At 43.2% G+C, this 15,213-nt stretch overlaps 1 protein-coding gene across 2 annotated transcripts in view; it reads right to left on the reverse strand.

Moving 5' to 3' along the window:
- Nucleotides 1–15,213, reverse strand: part of myo3a (myosin IIIA) — a gene marked incomplete at both ends in the record, with an annotated part of 77,906 nt that overhangs the window by 21,048 nt on the left and 41,645 nt on the right. For both annotated transcript variants that reach the window (XM_081352176.1, XM_081352175.1), the window contains 5 exons: nucleotides 5,190–5,337; nucleotides 5,854–6,064; nucleotides 7,762–7,888; nucleotides 10,499–10,613; nucleotides 10,715–10,813. In XM_081352176.1, the coding sequence (XP_081208302.1) occupies nucleotides 5,190–5,337; nucleotides 5,854–6,064; nucleotides 7,762–7,888; nucleotides 10,499–10,613; nucleotides 10,715–10,813 (700 nt within the window). The remainder of the gene's footprint in view (nucleotides 1–5,189; nucleotides 5,338–5,853; nucleotides 6,065–7,761; nucleotides 7,889–10,498; nucleotides 10,614–10,714; nucleotides 10,814–15,213) is intronic.

The raw sequence follows: 15,213 nt of genomic DNA on the forward strand, positions 1-15,213 counted from the left end.
CTGTCTAAGTGTGGGTTTTTGGCCAGAATAAGCTGCGACTGGACAATAATTCATGCTGATAGTCAATATTCTGGTCTTGCGTGACTAATTCTACACGAAATGTCAAAAGAAAACTCTTTATTATAAGACAATGCATTTATATTTTGAAATGTCTTGTTTGATTACACTATGTCTCTGAATGTGATGTTTTCTGTGACCTTTACGCTTGATGCATGCTGTTGTTTTGGCCCTGAATTTCTCCTTGGGGAAAGAATTTCTGTTCATATCCTCAAATATTTGTAAGCTCTCAACAACACTGTTGAACTCTGCTGCCACTACTCGATCCGTACCGGAAACACGATCTGTACTGCGCATATGCGAAAGCGCGTCTCCTTGTCTGAAGTATGTGGAAAGCATTTAAGGCAGTTGTTGTTCGACACTACACGATCCGTATCGTAAATAGTTATTTACTAGTGATTATCTTGACAGAAATAGTTTTTTTTTTTTTTTTTTTTGTAAAATATATCAAGGTTAATATGTGGCATACATTAAATTGATTAAATTAAATAAATGGAAAAATTAAATAGAATTACACTAAATTGTTTACATTTGCTAGATCCCATATGGGAAATACAGATGTGCATTAAGTGTGTTTGTTTACATTTAATATTTCATTTTGTAAAGGGTTGTTCTACTTATTTCAGCATACTTTAACAAATGTCTGCAATTAAGAAAACACACAGGATAACTATTTATTTATTCATAAATTAATTCATCCATCCCTCCCTCCCTCCCTCCATCCCTCCATCCCTCCGTCCATCCCTCCCTCCCTCCATCCCTCCCTCCCTCCGTCCATCCCTCCATCCCTCCGTCCATCCCTCCATCCCTCCCTCCATCCCTCCCTCCCTCCATCCCTCCATCCCTCCCTCCCTCCCTCCATCCCTCCATCCCTCCATCCATCTATCCCTCCCTCCATCCATCTGGCATTCCAAAGAAAACACAAAATACATAATATGTAATTAAATGATCAGTTCTGAACACTGAACATAAAATTATCAGTTCTCTTCTTTTCCTCTGACAGGACAACTAACCGCATTTACTGCCTACTGTATGAAATGTAGAAGATGGCCGATGTAGAAGAGTCTGCTGTTTTAAAAGGAAAAAAGAAAACGTCTGAAAGAGTTGAAGTTCAAAGTAAATAGAAAAAGATCATATTACTATCTGATATCTGACAGATTAAACTACATTAAAGTATATTAATACCCAGATATGGGAGCTGAACAAGTACAGTTAACATAACTTTATATTTTAAACAAATTTGTGAATTTAGCACATGAGGTTGTACCAGTCAGTCAGTTCTCTTCTTCTTTTTTCATTATAAAAGCTCTCGGTTCTTATACCCCCGGTTTCACAAGGCTAGGCCCAGAGAGTAAAATGCATATTTGAGCTGTTTTAACTGAAAGCAACACTGTGACTGATACTGTATATCTTAAAATATGTCAGTGCCATTTTTTTTTTGTCTTAAGATACACACCAGTAATGTTTATTTTTCTAAGGCACGTTTATAAAAGCTACTCCCTGGTGAAAAAAATAAATATGCTAAGTATACCTGCAGCGTATATAGTATAAAGAGTATAAAGTATAAAAGTATAAAGTATACTTGTAATGCATTGTTATAATGATCATTTCCAGCACACAGTTAAAATACATTTTTAATAAAGTGCAAATAAATACACAAAAAAATAAACTGAAATTTCACTTCAAGCATAGTTTTTTTAATATATTTTTAGAAAATATACTAAAGTACAATTATTTTAAAGTGTGTTAAAAGTTGAATTGTGAAAATAGGTAAAAGCATGATGCTAATATACTTTTAATATATTTAAAGATAGTAACATTTTTGTTAGTATTTGCAATGTACTATTGAAAAAAGGGAATATATTTCAAATACAATAAAGTATACTTTTTTTCACAAGGGCTTATATGGCATAATTGAACTAAGGCCTAATCCTGGCTTAGTCTAAGCCTTGTCTGTGAAACTGGAAAATTGATGATAAAATTCGTAGATGCCCGTTTCATTTTCCGACGCTCTGCGTGATTGTCAGGAATTTCGGATCCTTTTAAGAGAAATCCTTGAACTTGTACATAAAATGCAAAAGAATCCATGTAAATATCTATGCTATCTACGTAACCAAGACAGGACGGATCGAGTAGTGACAGTGACGTAATTGTATTAAAAACGTTGGCGATGACAGGAAGTGACAGCAAAACTTGCGCAGTACAGATCGTGTTTCCGGTACGGATCGAGTAGTGACAACGCCTGGAGCTCCGTAACCTCCTAAAGGCAATTCATACTGCTATAAGATGACTTCCTGTGAGCAAAACACTCAACCCGAAGAGCAAATGACCTGTCTGTCTTGTCTCTAGACTGCCATGTTGATAAATTACAATACACACATGGACCAAGATTGTTCACTGGCGAAATGCATCAACACACATACAGAAGCTAATCCAAGAAATCTAATCTCTGGTGTAGATTAGAGCTTCTAGCCGTGGGTAAAGTCATCCGGCGAATGGGGAACAACCTAATTTTTTGGGACAGTAAGACTGCTGTTGACATACAAGCCTCAGGGATGCAAAAACAACAGCATTTCAAAGCAACACGGGCACCACAAGAATGACAGAAAACATGCTCTCAAGTGTTTACTTGAGGCTATATACTCCTGTGTACGAATAAAAATATGGACATCAACAAATAGGATATTAATAGATTTTACATGTGAAGCTCACAAAGCCTTTTTTGGGTCACATATCAATCCAAATTTTATGAAAAACAACTTAAATAGTATTTTTTTTTGGGGGGGGGGGTACCAAGTTTGGACAATTTGCATTTTGGTATTATTGTTTTTATTCTAATGGAAATTAAGCACTTACCCCAAATTATCAGTGTAATTAAAATATCATTCTCATTAATATGTATTATTATTTAAAATATAAAGTATTTATAGACACTAATATAGTGTCACGCTGGGGTTGAAAAAAACAAAACAAAAAACAAACAAATAAAATACCTGGATCTGTTAGCAAGCAGTACCTTTTACCGAACATAAGTACCTTTATACTTTTCAGGTTTTTGGGAAACAGAACAACCATAATTGTAATGATGATCTGACATCTAAAGAGACAAACACAGGGCTACAAATAGACCCCTTTACAGTTGGTAAACATGGTGACATTTTTTTGTGGGCGGAGCTTAGGTGGGGGCAGAACGATCCCTCTGGCCGCTTCACTAACGTTAGTGTGCAAGTTTTGTTAGCTTGTTTTTGAACAATGACTGGAGAAAATCCAATTTTATCTTAATGTGCAAGGTCACTCACTGTCCAGGACCGCGATTGTTATTTGCAAAAGTTATTTTTAACGGACATCCCAGATTGGCTGACCCGGCATACACGCTCATTCAATGGATGGACGATCTGACAGGATTAACGTTAACGCTACCTCCGGTTGAGTGGCCTGCCTTCTACACCTACCCGATAGAGAAACCGAGGGTAAAGAGAAACTGAGGGCATATACATATTTAGATGCCTATAACTGTACTAAATGGTCACGTACAAGACTTGTGTGGTAACGTTAGCCTACGATCCGCAGTTCTGCCTAGCCAGCGCCATGGCCAGACAGAAGACGACAATGTAAAGAGTGACATACGGTGCAATTTTAATGATGTGAATATTTTCTAGAAATAAAAATTCCAGATACAGCATATTCATTTTTTTACTATGTATTTGATTACACTTTCTTACCAGGTTCTTCAAAAAAGTCTAGTCACAATCAATCAAAACAATGTATACAATCATAGATGATTCACAAATAATCACAATAATTTAGAAAACATTATGTGATAAAATTTCAAATTGGAGCCTGTACTCCATTGATTCTTGCACCCAACAACACAACAAGATGACATTTAATAACAATAATAAAAATTTAAGCTCCTTATTATGTAGCCGAATCTGTGCTGGTTTGTATTGGGCGCCTCCAGTTTTCCGTTTGTTTTGCCTCCAGCTAACGCTGTGACGTAATTGTGACGTCAGCGCAAAAGGGGTCTAAAGCAAACTAAACAAGGAAATGAGAGACAGGTGTAGGGAATGAATCAAACAATAAACCACCGTAGTAACACAAGCAAACATAGGAAAACAGAGCAAAAACCAAATCGAAGTCAAACTAAAACAGACTCAAATTCAGATCACCTGTAACAAGAAGCTTGTTTTACTGCTTTTAATTAAATCTGATTAAAATCAATTTAGTTTTTTTACCATGTACATTAAAGATGATCTAAAAATTATCTAAAAGCACATTTCCCCCTAAAATCTCATTAGTATAATTTAAATAACCATTCCCATTTTTGAAATGTTTTAACTATTTAAAAGTATTTTATATTTTTTAGTGGTATGTTTTACTGCCTTTTAATTGATACTGATTTAAAAAAAGAATAATTGTATTATAGTATGTTTTACTTAATACATAAAATAATACTGTATTACAGTAATAAGAATCTATAAGAATCACCACTGAGAAAAATATAATAATAATTTAATAATAAATTCTTCAAAAGGTAAAATACATATTACAGGAAATAATTGTATTTAAAAGTATTTTTATTTTTGTAGTGGAATGTTTTATTATGATTTAGATAAATAAATGTTTTTACTGTATATGACCTGGGCATTTCCTATGTTTTTTTTTTTTTTTTTGTGAGATTTACTCATATAAATACCAATGAATTATGCATTAACAACACATATGTGGACTTCACACTCACACATTTACGTAAGGCAGCTGCTTATAGAAACACCAGCAAAGTCAGCGGCTCCTGACGTAACCCTTGTTTCGGATGATTTATGAAGCCACTAATGTGGGTTAGTCTCAAACGTTTAGAGGCACCAAATCACTTTCTCCCCAAGGCTACAGTCAGTCCAGTCAGTCTGGGGAATTGCCACGCTTGTCTGCGTTAAAAGAAAACTGAATATTCTGCTCCGCTTCCCTCCCTCTCTCACAGCACTGTGAAACCATAAATGATGAGGTGTTACCACCATTTAGATGGAAATAATGTTATGCTGAGATAGAGAAATAAAAATGCTCCCAAAAGGCATAGAAAAGCTCTCAAACTATTCAGGATGGGATGAGATGACTTTATCAGAGTCGGGATGTACCTGCTCCCAGGCGAAGATGTGCTGGTTGAAGTAGAACTGGATCTGCTCATTGGCGATGTTGATGCAGAGCTGCTCAAAAGAGTTCCTCTTAAAGTTTTCAAAGCCGAAGATGTCCAGGATGCCAATGTTCAGACCCTTGTCTTCCTCGCTGAAGAGAAATTCAAAGATAGAATCAGAAAATTTTGACATTGAATTTTAAAAATGCTATATAAAGAGTTGTCATTATTTCTTTCCAGACTGTCTATTTGTACCAAGTGCAAATAGCTTGCCTTGTTGGCAGAGGCTATTTACACTAACTCCACCAACCAATGTCTGGTTGAGCAAGACTAAATTATGAAAGAAACCTGATAATCTGATAACAGGAGAAGTGGTGTGGGCACAACCTGATTTCACTTAGTGCAAAGGAAATACTGCTATTTTCACTTTGTGTAAATAGCGATATATGGTAAGGAAATACTGATTTTAACAAAGTAAATTGCATCTACTGCAATTTGCACTAACTGCAAATAGCCTCTGCCATTTCTTTCTAGTATTCGGTTAATTAGGAGAAGTTGTCTCAGCGCTGGTCTTGGATGAACAATTTGATGCAAAAATGTTCATATTGAGAAAACGTTGAAATCTTGGCAAATCTAAGCACAGTTTGAGAACACTCTCTTTCTCTCACCCTGACTGGTTGTCCGGTTTCAGGAGAGAGTTGATGCGGTTGACAATCCAGCCGAACAGGCGTCCATAGAGAGCTTTGCCCATGGCGTCCCGCACCTCAGTGGCCTTCTCCACTGTGTTTGACCTGACGATGGTTTCGCCGCGTGTGACCACGCAGTGAGAGGTCAGTGCTTCCTGTAGCTCATCTGCACGGATACACAGCAGCGACGCAGCTGCACATACAAACACATACGAACATAATGACAATCTGCTTCAATTTGTATATTGGATCTGCATGCCACTTCTACTGAATGCAAAAAGTTTGTCCTGCATTAGTGATTTTAAAGTACATAATCTCAGTACATGTGACAAGCCAGTGCACCAGTTTAGGAGCATGGTACCAGCTCATGAAATAGCAGAAAAATTGTATACCACAAACCAGGGTTACTATATAGTTAAAACTAAAACCATAAAAAAAGGAATTTATTTTATTTCAGATAGTTGCCAACATGTCTCATTTTCATTTCATTTCAACTTGATGCACTAAAATAACTAAAACTGAAATAAAAATTTATGAAAAATAAACAGACATATATATATATATAAAAAAGATTAATAAAAATTACAAAAACACACAAGAAATGTACTAAATTTTACTAAATTACTAAAACTTTAAAATTAAAACAGAAAATGTAAAACTAAAAACAAAAACTTTTAATAAAAACTATAATAGTGTTTTAATTAACTTATTTATTTTACATTCTGTTAGCTTTGACATCTAGCCAAATTCGTTAAAATTATCTTAAAATTTATTCGAAAACCCCTTTGCTAAGCTAATATAGGAAATTAATGTACTATGATTGTAATTTTAGTATTTTTTATATACTAATACAGTATTTATTAATTTTAAATTTATTAACTTTTTTTTATGTGCTTTTGTCATTTTTAATTAATTAATTTATTTATTTTTAATCAGTTTTAGTTTTAGTAATTTTAGTACTTCAAAATCAACTTAGGTAGTTGCCAAGTTTAGGTTTAAGATTTCATCTAATATTTATTTTTTATTTCAGCTATATTTCAATGACCAAAACAACAACAACAAAACAGTGGCCCTCCAGGACCGAAGTTGCCCATCCCTGATCTATACTTTATATAGTATAGATCAGGGATGGGCAACTTCGGTCCTGGAGGGCCACTGTCCTACAGAGTTTATCTCCAACCCTGAAAAAATCACCTGCCTGTAACTTTCTAGTAATCCTGAGGACCTTGATTAGCTTGTTCAGGTGTGTTTGATTAGGGTTGGAGCTAAACTCTGCAGGACTGAAGTTGCCCATCCCTGGTATAGATAGTATGTGACTGGAGCCGCATCCCAATTTACATACAAATAATAATCATTATTGGTATACTTTTAGGTTCAAATATTTAAAACTGCTGTCTCATACCTCACACCATTTTTTTTCTGCAACAATAATGGCAAATCATCACAAGGGCGAATCATTGTAGTGCAAGGGGTTATGGGTGAAATCATCCTAGACACTTTATGAAATTAACCCAGTATGATTTGAAATGCACTAACCCTACATACTATTTACTACCCATGATGACTGTGTAAAAAAAACTAGTCAAATGTGGTTTGCTGGTTTAAGTTGGATAAGCTGGTCTGGATAAGCTGGTGAAAGGTGCCCTTAAACCCTCTAAAACTATTAAGTCAGCTAAGAGCAACAAACCACCTTAGGCTTGTTTATGGAGATTTTTTTCAGAAGGGATGCCAATAGGGATTTACCAAGGTTTTTTTATGGCTCTTCAGAATTACATAAACACACAACACCCATGACTGATTATATAACTGTGCTCAGGCTCAGATCAAGAGGTTGTGTTGTACAGCATGAAAGGTCAGCCTTGAAAAACTGGAATGCATGTTAATTCTTACCACTCTCTAGCACTGCCATGTTGGAAATGTTGCTTTTGTCCGTCTGATGTTCAGAAGCCACTGATGTGAACTCGACATCACCTGCATTTAGGATCCCAGCTAAGACGCTGTAAACGCTCCCGAGCTCCTGATGAAATTATGACATAGAAATGCACCACCGTTGGTCATATTAGTGGAGAAATAATATGTATTAAGTACCACAGAAGAGATGTCATACATAACTTGATTTATTACTAATAACATCAGCGTTTAAGCATCCCGGCCCAGAGGAATAAATACGCTGCATATTTCTGCAAATGTAGCATAGCAGATAATATCAAGTGGCACATTGCCATGTCTGTTTATTTGATTATGTGGATCCCTTATGAATACCATGTTCAGTAATGTCACAGCAGTCACAGTCATGTCAGTCAATGGCCTGCGATTACTTCTATCTCCTTTGAGAAATGGGAATCTAAACTGACATTACAGAGATAGAATAAGTTTCTAATAGAAAGCATTGATGTTTGTATCCCTCAGATATCGGCCTGGTGGTAAGTTCAGTGGTATAAAGCGCAACAGTGGACTTTTTTAGATTTAATATATTTAAAATGTATTCTAATATTCTGTTTCCAGGGTGTCAGCAACTTCTCGGATTGCTTGATCTCTCACCAAGATTATGGACTGTGTAGTTCTTCACAAGAATTCGGCTATTTAAATAATTTCTTATTTGTAGCTTCTAAAATATACTTTCGCATAACCTCATGTGTTTGCATTTCTCTATGAAGAACATTAATTGGGTTTTTACTTTCAAAACCCAACTGTTGCTCTCTGTTGTGACAGTTTCACGATCTTGGGATATCTTATATCACTGATAAGCTTGGATGTGGCCTTCCAGATAAAACATGCTCTGGTAATGTATTCCAGCATGCATCATTGATTCGCCTGATGGTAATTGTGGAGACTGATGGCATTAGAGCACTGGGTCACAACTTCTACATAACCCTCCGCATAGGCCATCAACAATGTTCAGAGCACTGGACCTGAATGGACAGACAGGCAGATCACGCTCATTGCACATCAGCGTTCCTCCTACCTACAGTTGTAATCAAAATTATTCAACCCCCATTGCGAATCAGGGTTATTGGCAAAATTTACAGACTTTCAGCTGTTTGCAATGAACAAATCAAACAAAAGTAATTGGAATAGCTCAACACAACAAACGTTTCAAGTGGTTTCCCCAAATTCAACTGAAAATGCAACTTTTAAAGACTTCTGCAGTCTCAAAATTATTCAACCCCTTCAAGGCAAACATCTTTAGCACTTAGTAGAACACCCTTTTGCTGTTATGACCTGCTGTATACGAGATGTATAACCAGACACAAGCTTCTGGCAGCGTTTCTGAGGAATCTAAGCCCATTCCTCATGAGCAACGGCCTCCAGTTCCGTAATATTCTCCAATGGTCCAATGGCTCCATGTCCAATGATGCCCAAGCTTCAGCTTCCTCACTGACGGCATGAAGTTTTTTCCAAGGATTTCCTGATACTTCAATGAATCCATCTTGCCTTCCACACGCTTCAGGTTTCCAGCGCCAGAGGATGCAAAGCAGCCCCAGAGTATCACAGCACCACCATGCTTAAATGTAGGCAGAGTGTTCTTTTCAGCATATGCTTCATTCTTCTTCCTCCAGACATACCGCTGATCCACAGGGCTAAAAAGTTCCAGTTTTGTTTTATCACTCCACAGAACAGAATCCCGAATGTCTGTGGCTTATTTATACGATTTTGATCAAATTGGAGCCAACTTTTCTTGTGCTTTTGGGTCAGTAGTGGTGTACATCTTGGAGTTCTGGCATGGAAACCAACTGTGTTTAGTATGCGTCTTACTGTGCAAGCTGAAACCTCAGTGCCTGTTGCCACCAAGTCTTGCTGCAGGTCTTTTTCAGTCACTCGAGAGCTTTTTTCAACCTGCCTTCTCAGAAATCTGGTTGCAGCTGTTGATAGCTGCCTTTTTTCTGCCTCGTCCAAATAGTGTAACCACTGTTCCTTTAACTTTGAACTTGCAAACAATGCTTCTAACGGTGTCTCTAGGAATATTTAGTGCCTTCGCTATCTTTTTGTATACTGTTCCTGTTTGTGAAGGGGCGATGATATCTTCTGTTAACTTCTTTTGACTTAGCCATATTTCTATCATGCAGGCAAACATGACACTCAACAAACCTAGCCAGTTCATATATTTCATGTGTTCTAGCTCAAGAACACCTGGTGCATCTAATGAAGCCCTTGATTAGTTGCACCAGGTGTGCTTGAGACAACACCTGTTTTACAGATTTGTGCTTCTTTTCAGGGGTTTGAATAATTTTGAGACTGCAGAAGTCATTAGAAGTTGCATTTTCAGTTGAATTTGGGGAAACCACTTTGTTGTCTTGAGCTATTTCAATTACTTTTGTTTGATTTGTTCATTGCAAACAGCTGAAAGTCTGTAAATTTTGCCAACAAACCTGATTTGCAATGGGGGTTGAATAATTTTGATTACAACTGTATCACCCTTCATTATTTAGTAACTATAAGGGCCTTTTAGCCCCTTCTCCAAAAGAAACAACATTTGCATTTTGGTGTAACGACAGTCAATGCTATCACTTACAATTGGCCAAAAAAAAAATCAATGCTGACTCTACTTGAAAGTACAAAAATAAAAGTTCTCTGCAGCAAAGAACACTTATTAAAAATGTCACTATATACTAGTATTCTTGTGTACCTCCAGGGTGAAGCCGATGACTTTGAAGCATTGCTCCACTGTCTCAAACTGCTCCTTATAGAAGGAATTGCCCACAATGTCAGGCACTAATTTAACATTCTCATTGTGGAGATACCTGGAATTGAGAAAAACAAAGAGTACAAAATAGAAAAAAAGGATGTCAGATGAGGATAGAGATAAAAGCAGCAGGCTGTTATCAGGTGTTCAAGAACTTACTTTGGAGTTTTGCTGTCTGACAGCTTGTAGTGGCCGAGTTTCTTCCTCTCTGCCAGACCAGAATAGATATAGTAGAAGATGTGAAAGTTACGCTCCCCTCTGATGAAAAGAATGCTTGGTTATAGAATGGATTTTTATGGAGCCCCTAAAGGGACGTGGTGGTGAAAAAGAAAGTTAATGGGAAGAAAAATAATAAGTCAATATTTTTGCGTTCTCTCGCAAAAGTTTTGCATTCCCTCGAGAAACTTTGCATTCACTCGCAAAACCTTTTAAACTATTTGCGAGCAAACACAAAGTTTCTTGGCGGAACACTAAAGTTTTTGCGAGGGAATGCAAAGTTTCTTGGGGGAAGTGTCACATGTCTGTCTTGTCTTGTTCTGCACTTGGGTGTTTGTTATGTTGTGCCATGTGCTTGTGTCATTGTTAGCCCCGCCCTACTTGTTATCTGATTATTGTTTGAGTTCTCCCACCTGTTCCCCCTGATTAGTTTCCCTTTATTAGTTCCCTCTTGTTTGCAGTCTGTGTGGATCGTTGTCTCTGTTTCCCCCTGTGTTATGTTTTGAGTATTTGCCTGCCTTGTTTTTTCCCCCACGAGGGAGTTTTGGTTTTTGGTCTGTTTTGTTGTTTATTCATTAAAATTCCTTTCTGCACTTGAATCCTCGCCTCACCTTTTGACTTCCCGTGACAGAACGATCCACCTAGAATGAGGATTCAACAAAAGGATTCCTGCCCTCACCTGGAGCGAATCATGAAACTCAGCGGGTTGGTTTCCCTCCGACAGCAGGGGACCAGGGTGAAGGATTTCGCCCGGAAATTCAGCGCGGCTGCAGAGGGACTCGGGCTTGGGGATATAGTCCTCAAAGACGTATTTAATATTTGTTTGGATGTTCCCTTGCCTCAGTGGGAGATGAAGGGGCTGGAAATTTTAGACTTCCCGGGTTTCGTTAAGTATCTCCACCATCGTGCTCGGTGGGATACATCGGACCCGCCTGCATCCCCGCTGCCCAGCCCAGAGAATGCATCGTCGCTGCCCAGCCCAGAGAATGCATCGCCGCTGCCCAGCCCAGAGAATGCATCGCCGCTGCCCAGCCCAGAGAATGCATCGCCGCTGCCCAGCCCAGAGAATGCATCGCCGCTGCCCAGCCCAGAGAATGCATCGCCGCTGCCCAGCCCAGAGAATGCATCGCCGCTGCCCAGCCCAGAGAATGCATCGCCGCTGCCCAGCCCAGAGAATGCATCGCCGCTGCCCAGCCCAGAGAATGCATCGCCGCTGCCCAGCCCAGAGAATGCATCGCCGCTGCCCAGCCCAGAGAATGCATCGCCGCTGCCCAGCCCAGAGAATGCATCGCCGCTGCCCAGCCCAGAGAATGCATCGCCGCTGCCCAGCCCAGAGAATGCATCGCCGCTGCCCAGCCCAGAGAATGCATCGCCGCTGCCCAGCCCAGAGAATGCATCGCCGCTGCCCAGCCCAGAGAATGCATCGCCGCTGCCCAGCCCAGAGAATGCATCGCCGCTGCCCAGCCCAGAGAATGCATCGCCGCTGCCCAGCCCAGAGAATGCATCGCCGCTGCCCAGCCCAGAGAATGCATCGCCGCTGCCCAGCCCAGAGAATGCATCGCCGCTGCTCAGCCCAGAGAACGCATCGCCGCTGCCCAGCCCAGAGCTCCATCCACCATTAACTCCGTCCAGACCTGAACCTGCACCTCACCATCGAAGACGGCGGAGGAGGAGGAAGACCTCCGGCCTCCCCAATGTCCCGGAGGATTCCGTTCCGGAGGAGCCTGAGACTGTTCACGTCACGTCTGCCCAGCCAGAGACTGTTCACGTCACGTCTGCCCAGCCAGAGACTGTTCACGTCACGTCTGCCCAGCCAGAGACGGTTCACGTCATGTCTGCCCAGCCAGAGACGGTTCACGTCACGTCTGCCCAGCCAGGGACTGTTCACGTCACGTCTGTCCAGCCAGGGACTGTTCACGTCACGTCTGCCCAGTCAGAGACTGTTCCAGTCACGTCTGCCCAGTCAGAGACTGTTCATGTCAAGTCTGCCGAGCCGGTGTCTTCGGACAGGATGGCCGCCGCCGAGGGTGTTCCCGTCACATCTGCTGAGCCTGTGTCTTCGGACAAGATGGCCACCACTGAACCTGTTCACGTTACGCCTGTCGAGCCTGTGTCTTCGGACAAGAAGGTCACTACCAAGACTGGGTCTTCGGACAAGATGGCCGCCGTCAAGCCTGTGTCTGAGCCGGTGGTGTCTGTTCCTGAGACTGAGCCCCCAGTGACCGCGACACTGGCCATTATGGCCACAGCCATGTGGTGTGTGTGGGCTACACACACACTTGAGCCGGTGGTGTCTGTTCCTGAGCCGGTGGTGTCTGTTCCTGAGCCGGTGGTGTCTGTTCCTGAGCCGGTGGTGTCTGTTCCTGAGCCGGTGGTGTCTGTTCCTGAGCCGGTGATGTCTGTTCCTGTTCCTGAGCCGGAGCCAGTGTCTGTTCCTGAGCCGGAGCCAGTGTCTGTCCCTGAGCCGGAGCCCGTGTCTGTCCCTGAGCCGGAGCCCTTGTCTGTCCCTGAGCCGGAGCCCGTGTCTGTCCCTGAGCCGGAGCCCGTGTCTGTCCCTGAGCCGGAGCCCGTGTCTGTCCCTGAGCCGGAGCCCGTGTCTGTCCCTGAGCCGGAGCCCGTGTCTGTCCCTGAGCCGGAGCCCGTGTCGGTCCCTGAGCCGGAGCCCGTGTCTGTCCCTGAGCCGGAGCCCGTGTCTGTCCCTGAGCCGGAGCCCGTGTCTGTCCCTGAGCCGGAGCCCGTGTCTGTCCCTGAGCCGGAGCCCGTGTCTGTCCCTGAGCCGGAGCCCGTGTCTGTCCCTGAGCCGGAGCCCGTGTCTGTCCCTGAGCCGGAGCCCGTGTCTGTCCCTGAGCCGGAGCCCGTGTCTGTCCCTGAGCCGGAGCCCGTGTCTGTCCCTGAGCCGGAGCCCGTGTCTGTCCCTGAGCCGGAGCCCGTGTCTGTCCCTGAGCCGGAGCCCGTGTCTGTCCCTGAGCCGGAGCCCGTGTCTGTCCCTGAGCCGGAGCCCGTGTCTGTCCCTGAGCCGGAGCCCGTGTCTGTCCCTGAGCCGGAGCCCGTGTCGGCCCCTGAGCCGGAGCCCGTGTCGGCCCCTGAGCCGGAGCCCGTGTCTGTCCCTGAGCCGGAGCCCGTGTCTGCTCCTGAGCCGGAGCCCGGGTCTGTCCCTGAGCCGGAGCCAGTGTCTGTTCCTGAACAGGAGCCAGTGTCTGTTCCAGTGTCTGTTCCAGTGTCTGTTCCAGTGTCTGTTCCAGTGTCTGTTCCAGTGTCTGTTCCAGTGTTTGTTCCAGTGTTTGTTCCAGTGTTTGTTCCAGTGTCTGTTCCAGTGTCTGTTCCAGTGTCTGTTCCAGTGTCTGTTCCAGTGTCTGTTCCAGTGTCTGTTCCAGTGTCTGTTCCAGTGTCTGTTCCAGTGTCTGTTCCAGTGTCTGTTCCAGTGTCTGTTCCAGTGTCTGTTCCAGTGTCTGTTCCAGTGTCTGTTCCTGTGTCTGTGGTGCCTGTTCCAGTGCCTGAGCCGGTGGTGCCTATTCCAGTGCCTGAGCCAGTGGTGCCAGTTCCAGGGCCTGAGCCGGTGGTGCCAGTCCCAGTGCCTGAGCCGGTGGTGTTTGTTCCAGTTCCTGCGTCCTGGCCGCCCGAGGGGTCTTCACCGTCCTGGCCGCCCGAGGGGTCTTCTCCGCCCTGGCCGCCCGAGGGGTCTTCACCGCCCTGGCCGCCCGAGGGGTCTTCACCGCCGTGGCCGCCCGAGGGGTCTTCACCGCCGTGGCCGCCCGAGGAGTCTTCACCGCCCTGGCCGCCCGAGGGGTCTTCACCACCGTGGCCGCCCGAGGGGTCTTCTCCGTCCTGGCCGCCCGAGGAAAAGTCTCCGCACTGGCCACCCGAGGGAAAGTCTCCGCCCTGGCCGCCCGATGGACAGTCTGCTCCACCCTGGCCGCCTGATGGACTGTTCGTCTCTTCCGTCCTGCCCTGTTCTGTCCCTCCCGTCCTGCCCTGTTCTGTCCCTCCCGTCCCGCCCTGGTCTGTTCCTCCCGTCCCGCCCTGGTCGGTTTCTCCAGTCCCGCCCTGTTCTGTCCCTCCCGTCCCGCCCTGGCCTGTCCCTCCGTCCCGCCCTGGTCTGTCCCCCCCGTTCTAGTGGAGTGTCTGGAAGCCACTCCTTTAGGAGGGGGTTATGTCACATGTCTGTCTTGTCTTGTTCTGCACTTGGGTGTTTGTTATGTTGTGCCATGTGCTTGTGTCATTGTTAGCCCCGCCCTACTTGTTATCTGATTATTGTTTGAGTTCTCCCACCTGTTCCCCCTGATTAGTTTCCCTTTATTAGTTCCCTCTTGTTTGCAGTCTGTGTGGATCGTTGTCTCTGTTTCCCCCTGTGTTATGTTTTGAGTATTTGCCTGCCTTGTTTTTTCCCCCACGAGGGAGTTTTGGTTTTTGGTCTGTTTTGTTGTTTATTCATTAAAATTCCT

Source organism: Scardinius erythrophthalmus (genome assembly GCF_964197995.2).
Source record: "Scardinius erythrophthalmus genome assembly, chromosome: 22".
In the NCBI taxonomy this organism is placed as follows: domain Eukaryota; kingdom Metazoa; phylum Chordata; class Actinopteri; order Cypriniformes; family Leuciscidae; genus Scardinius; species Scardinius erythrophthalmus.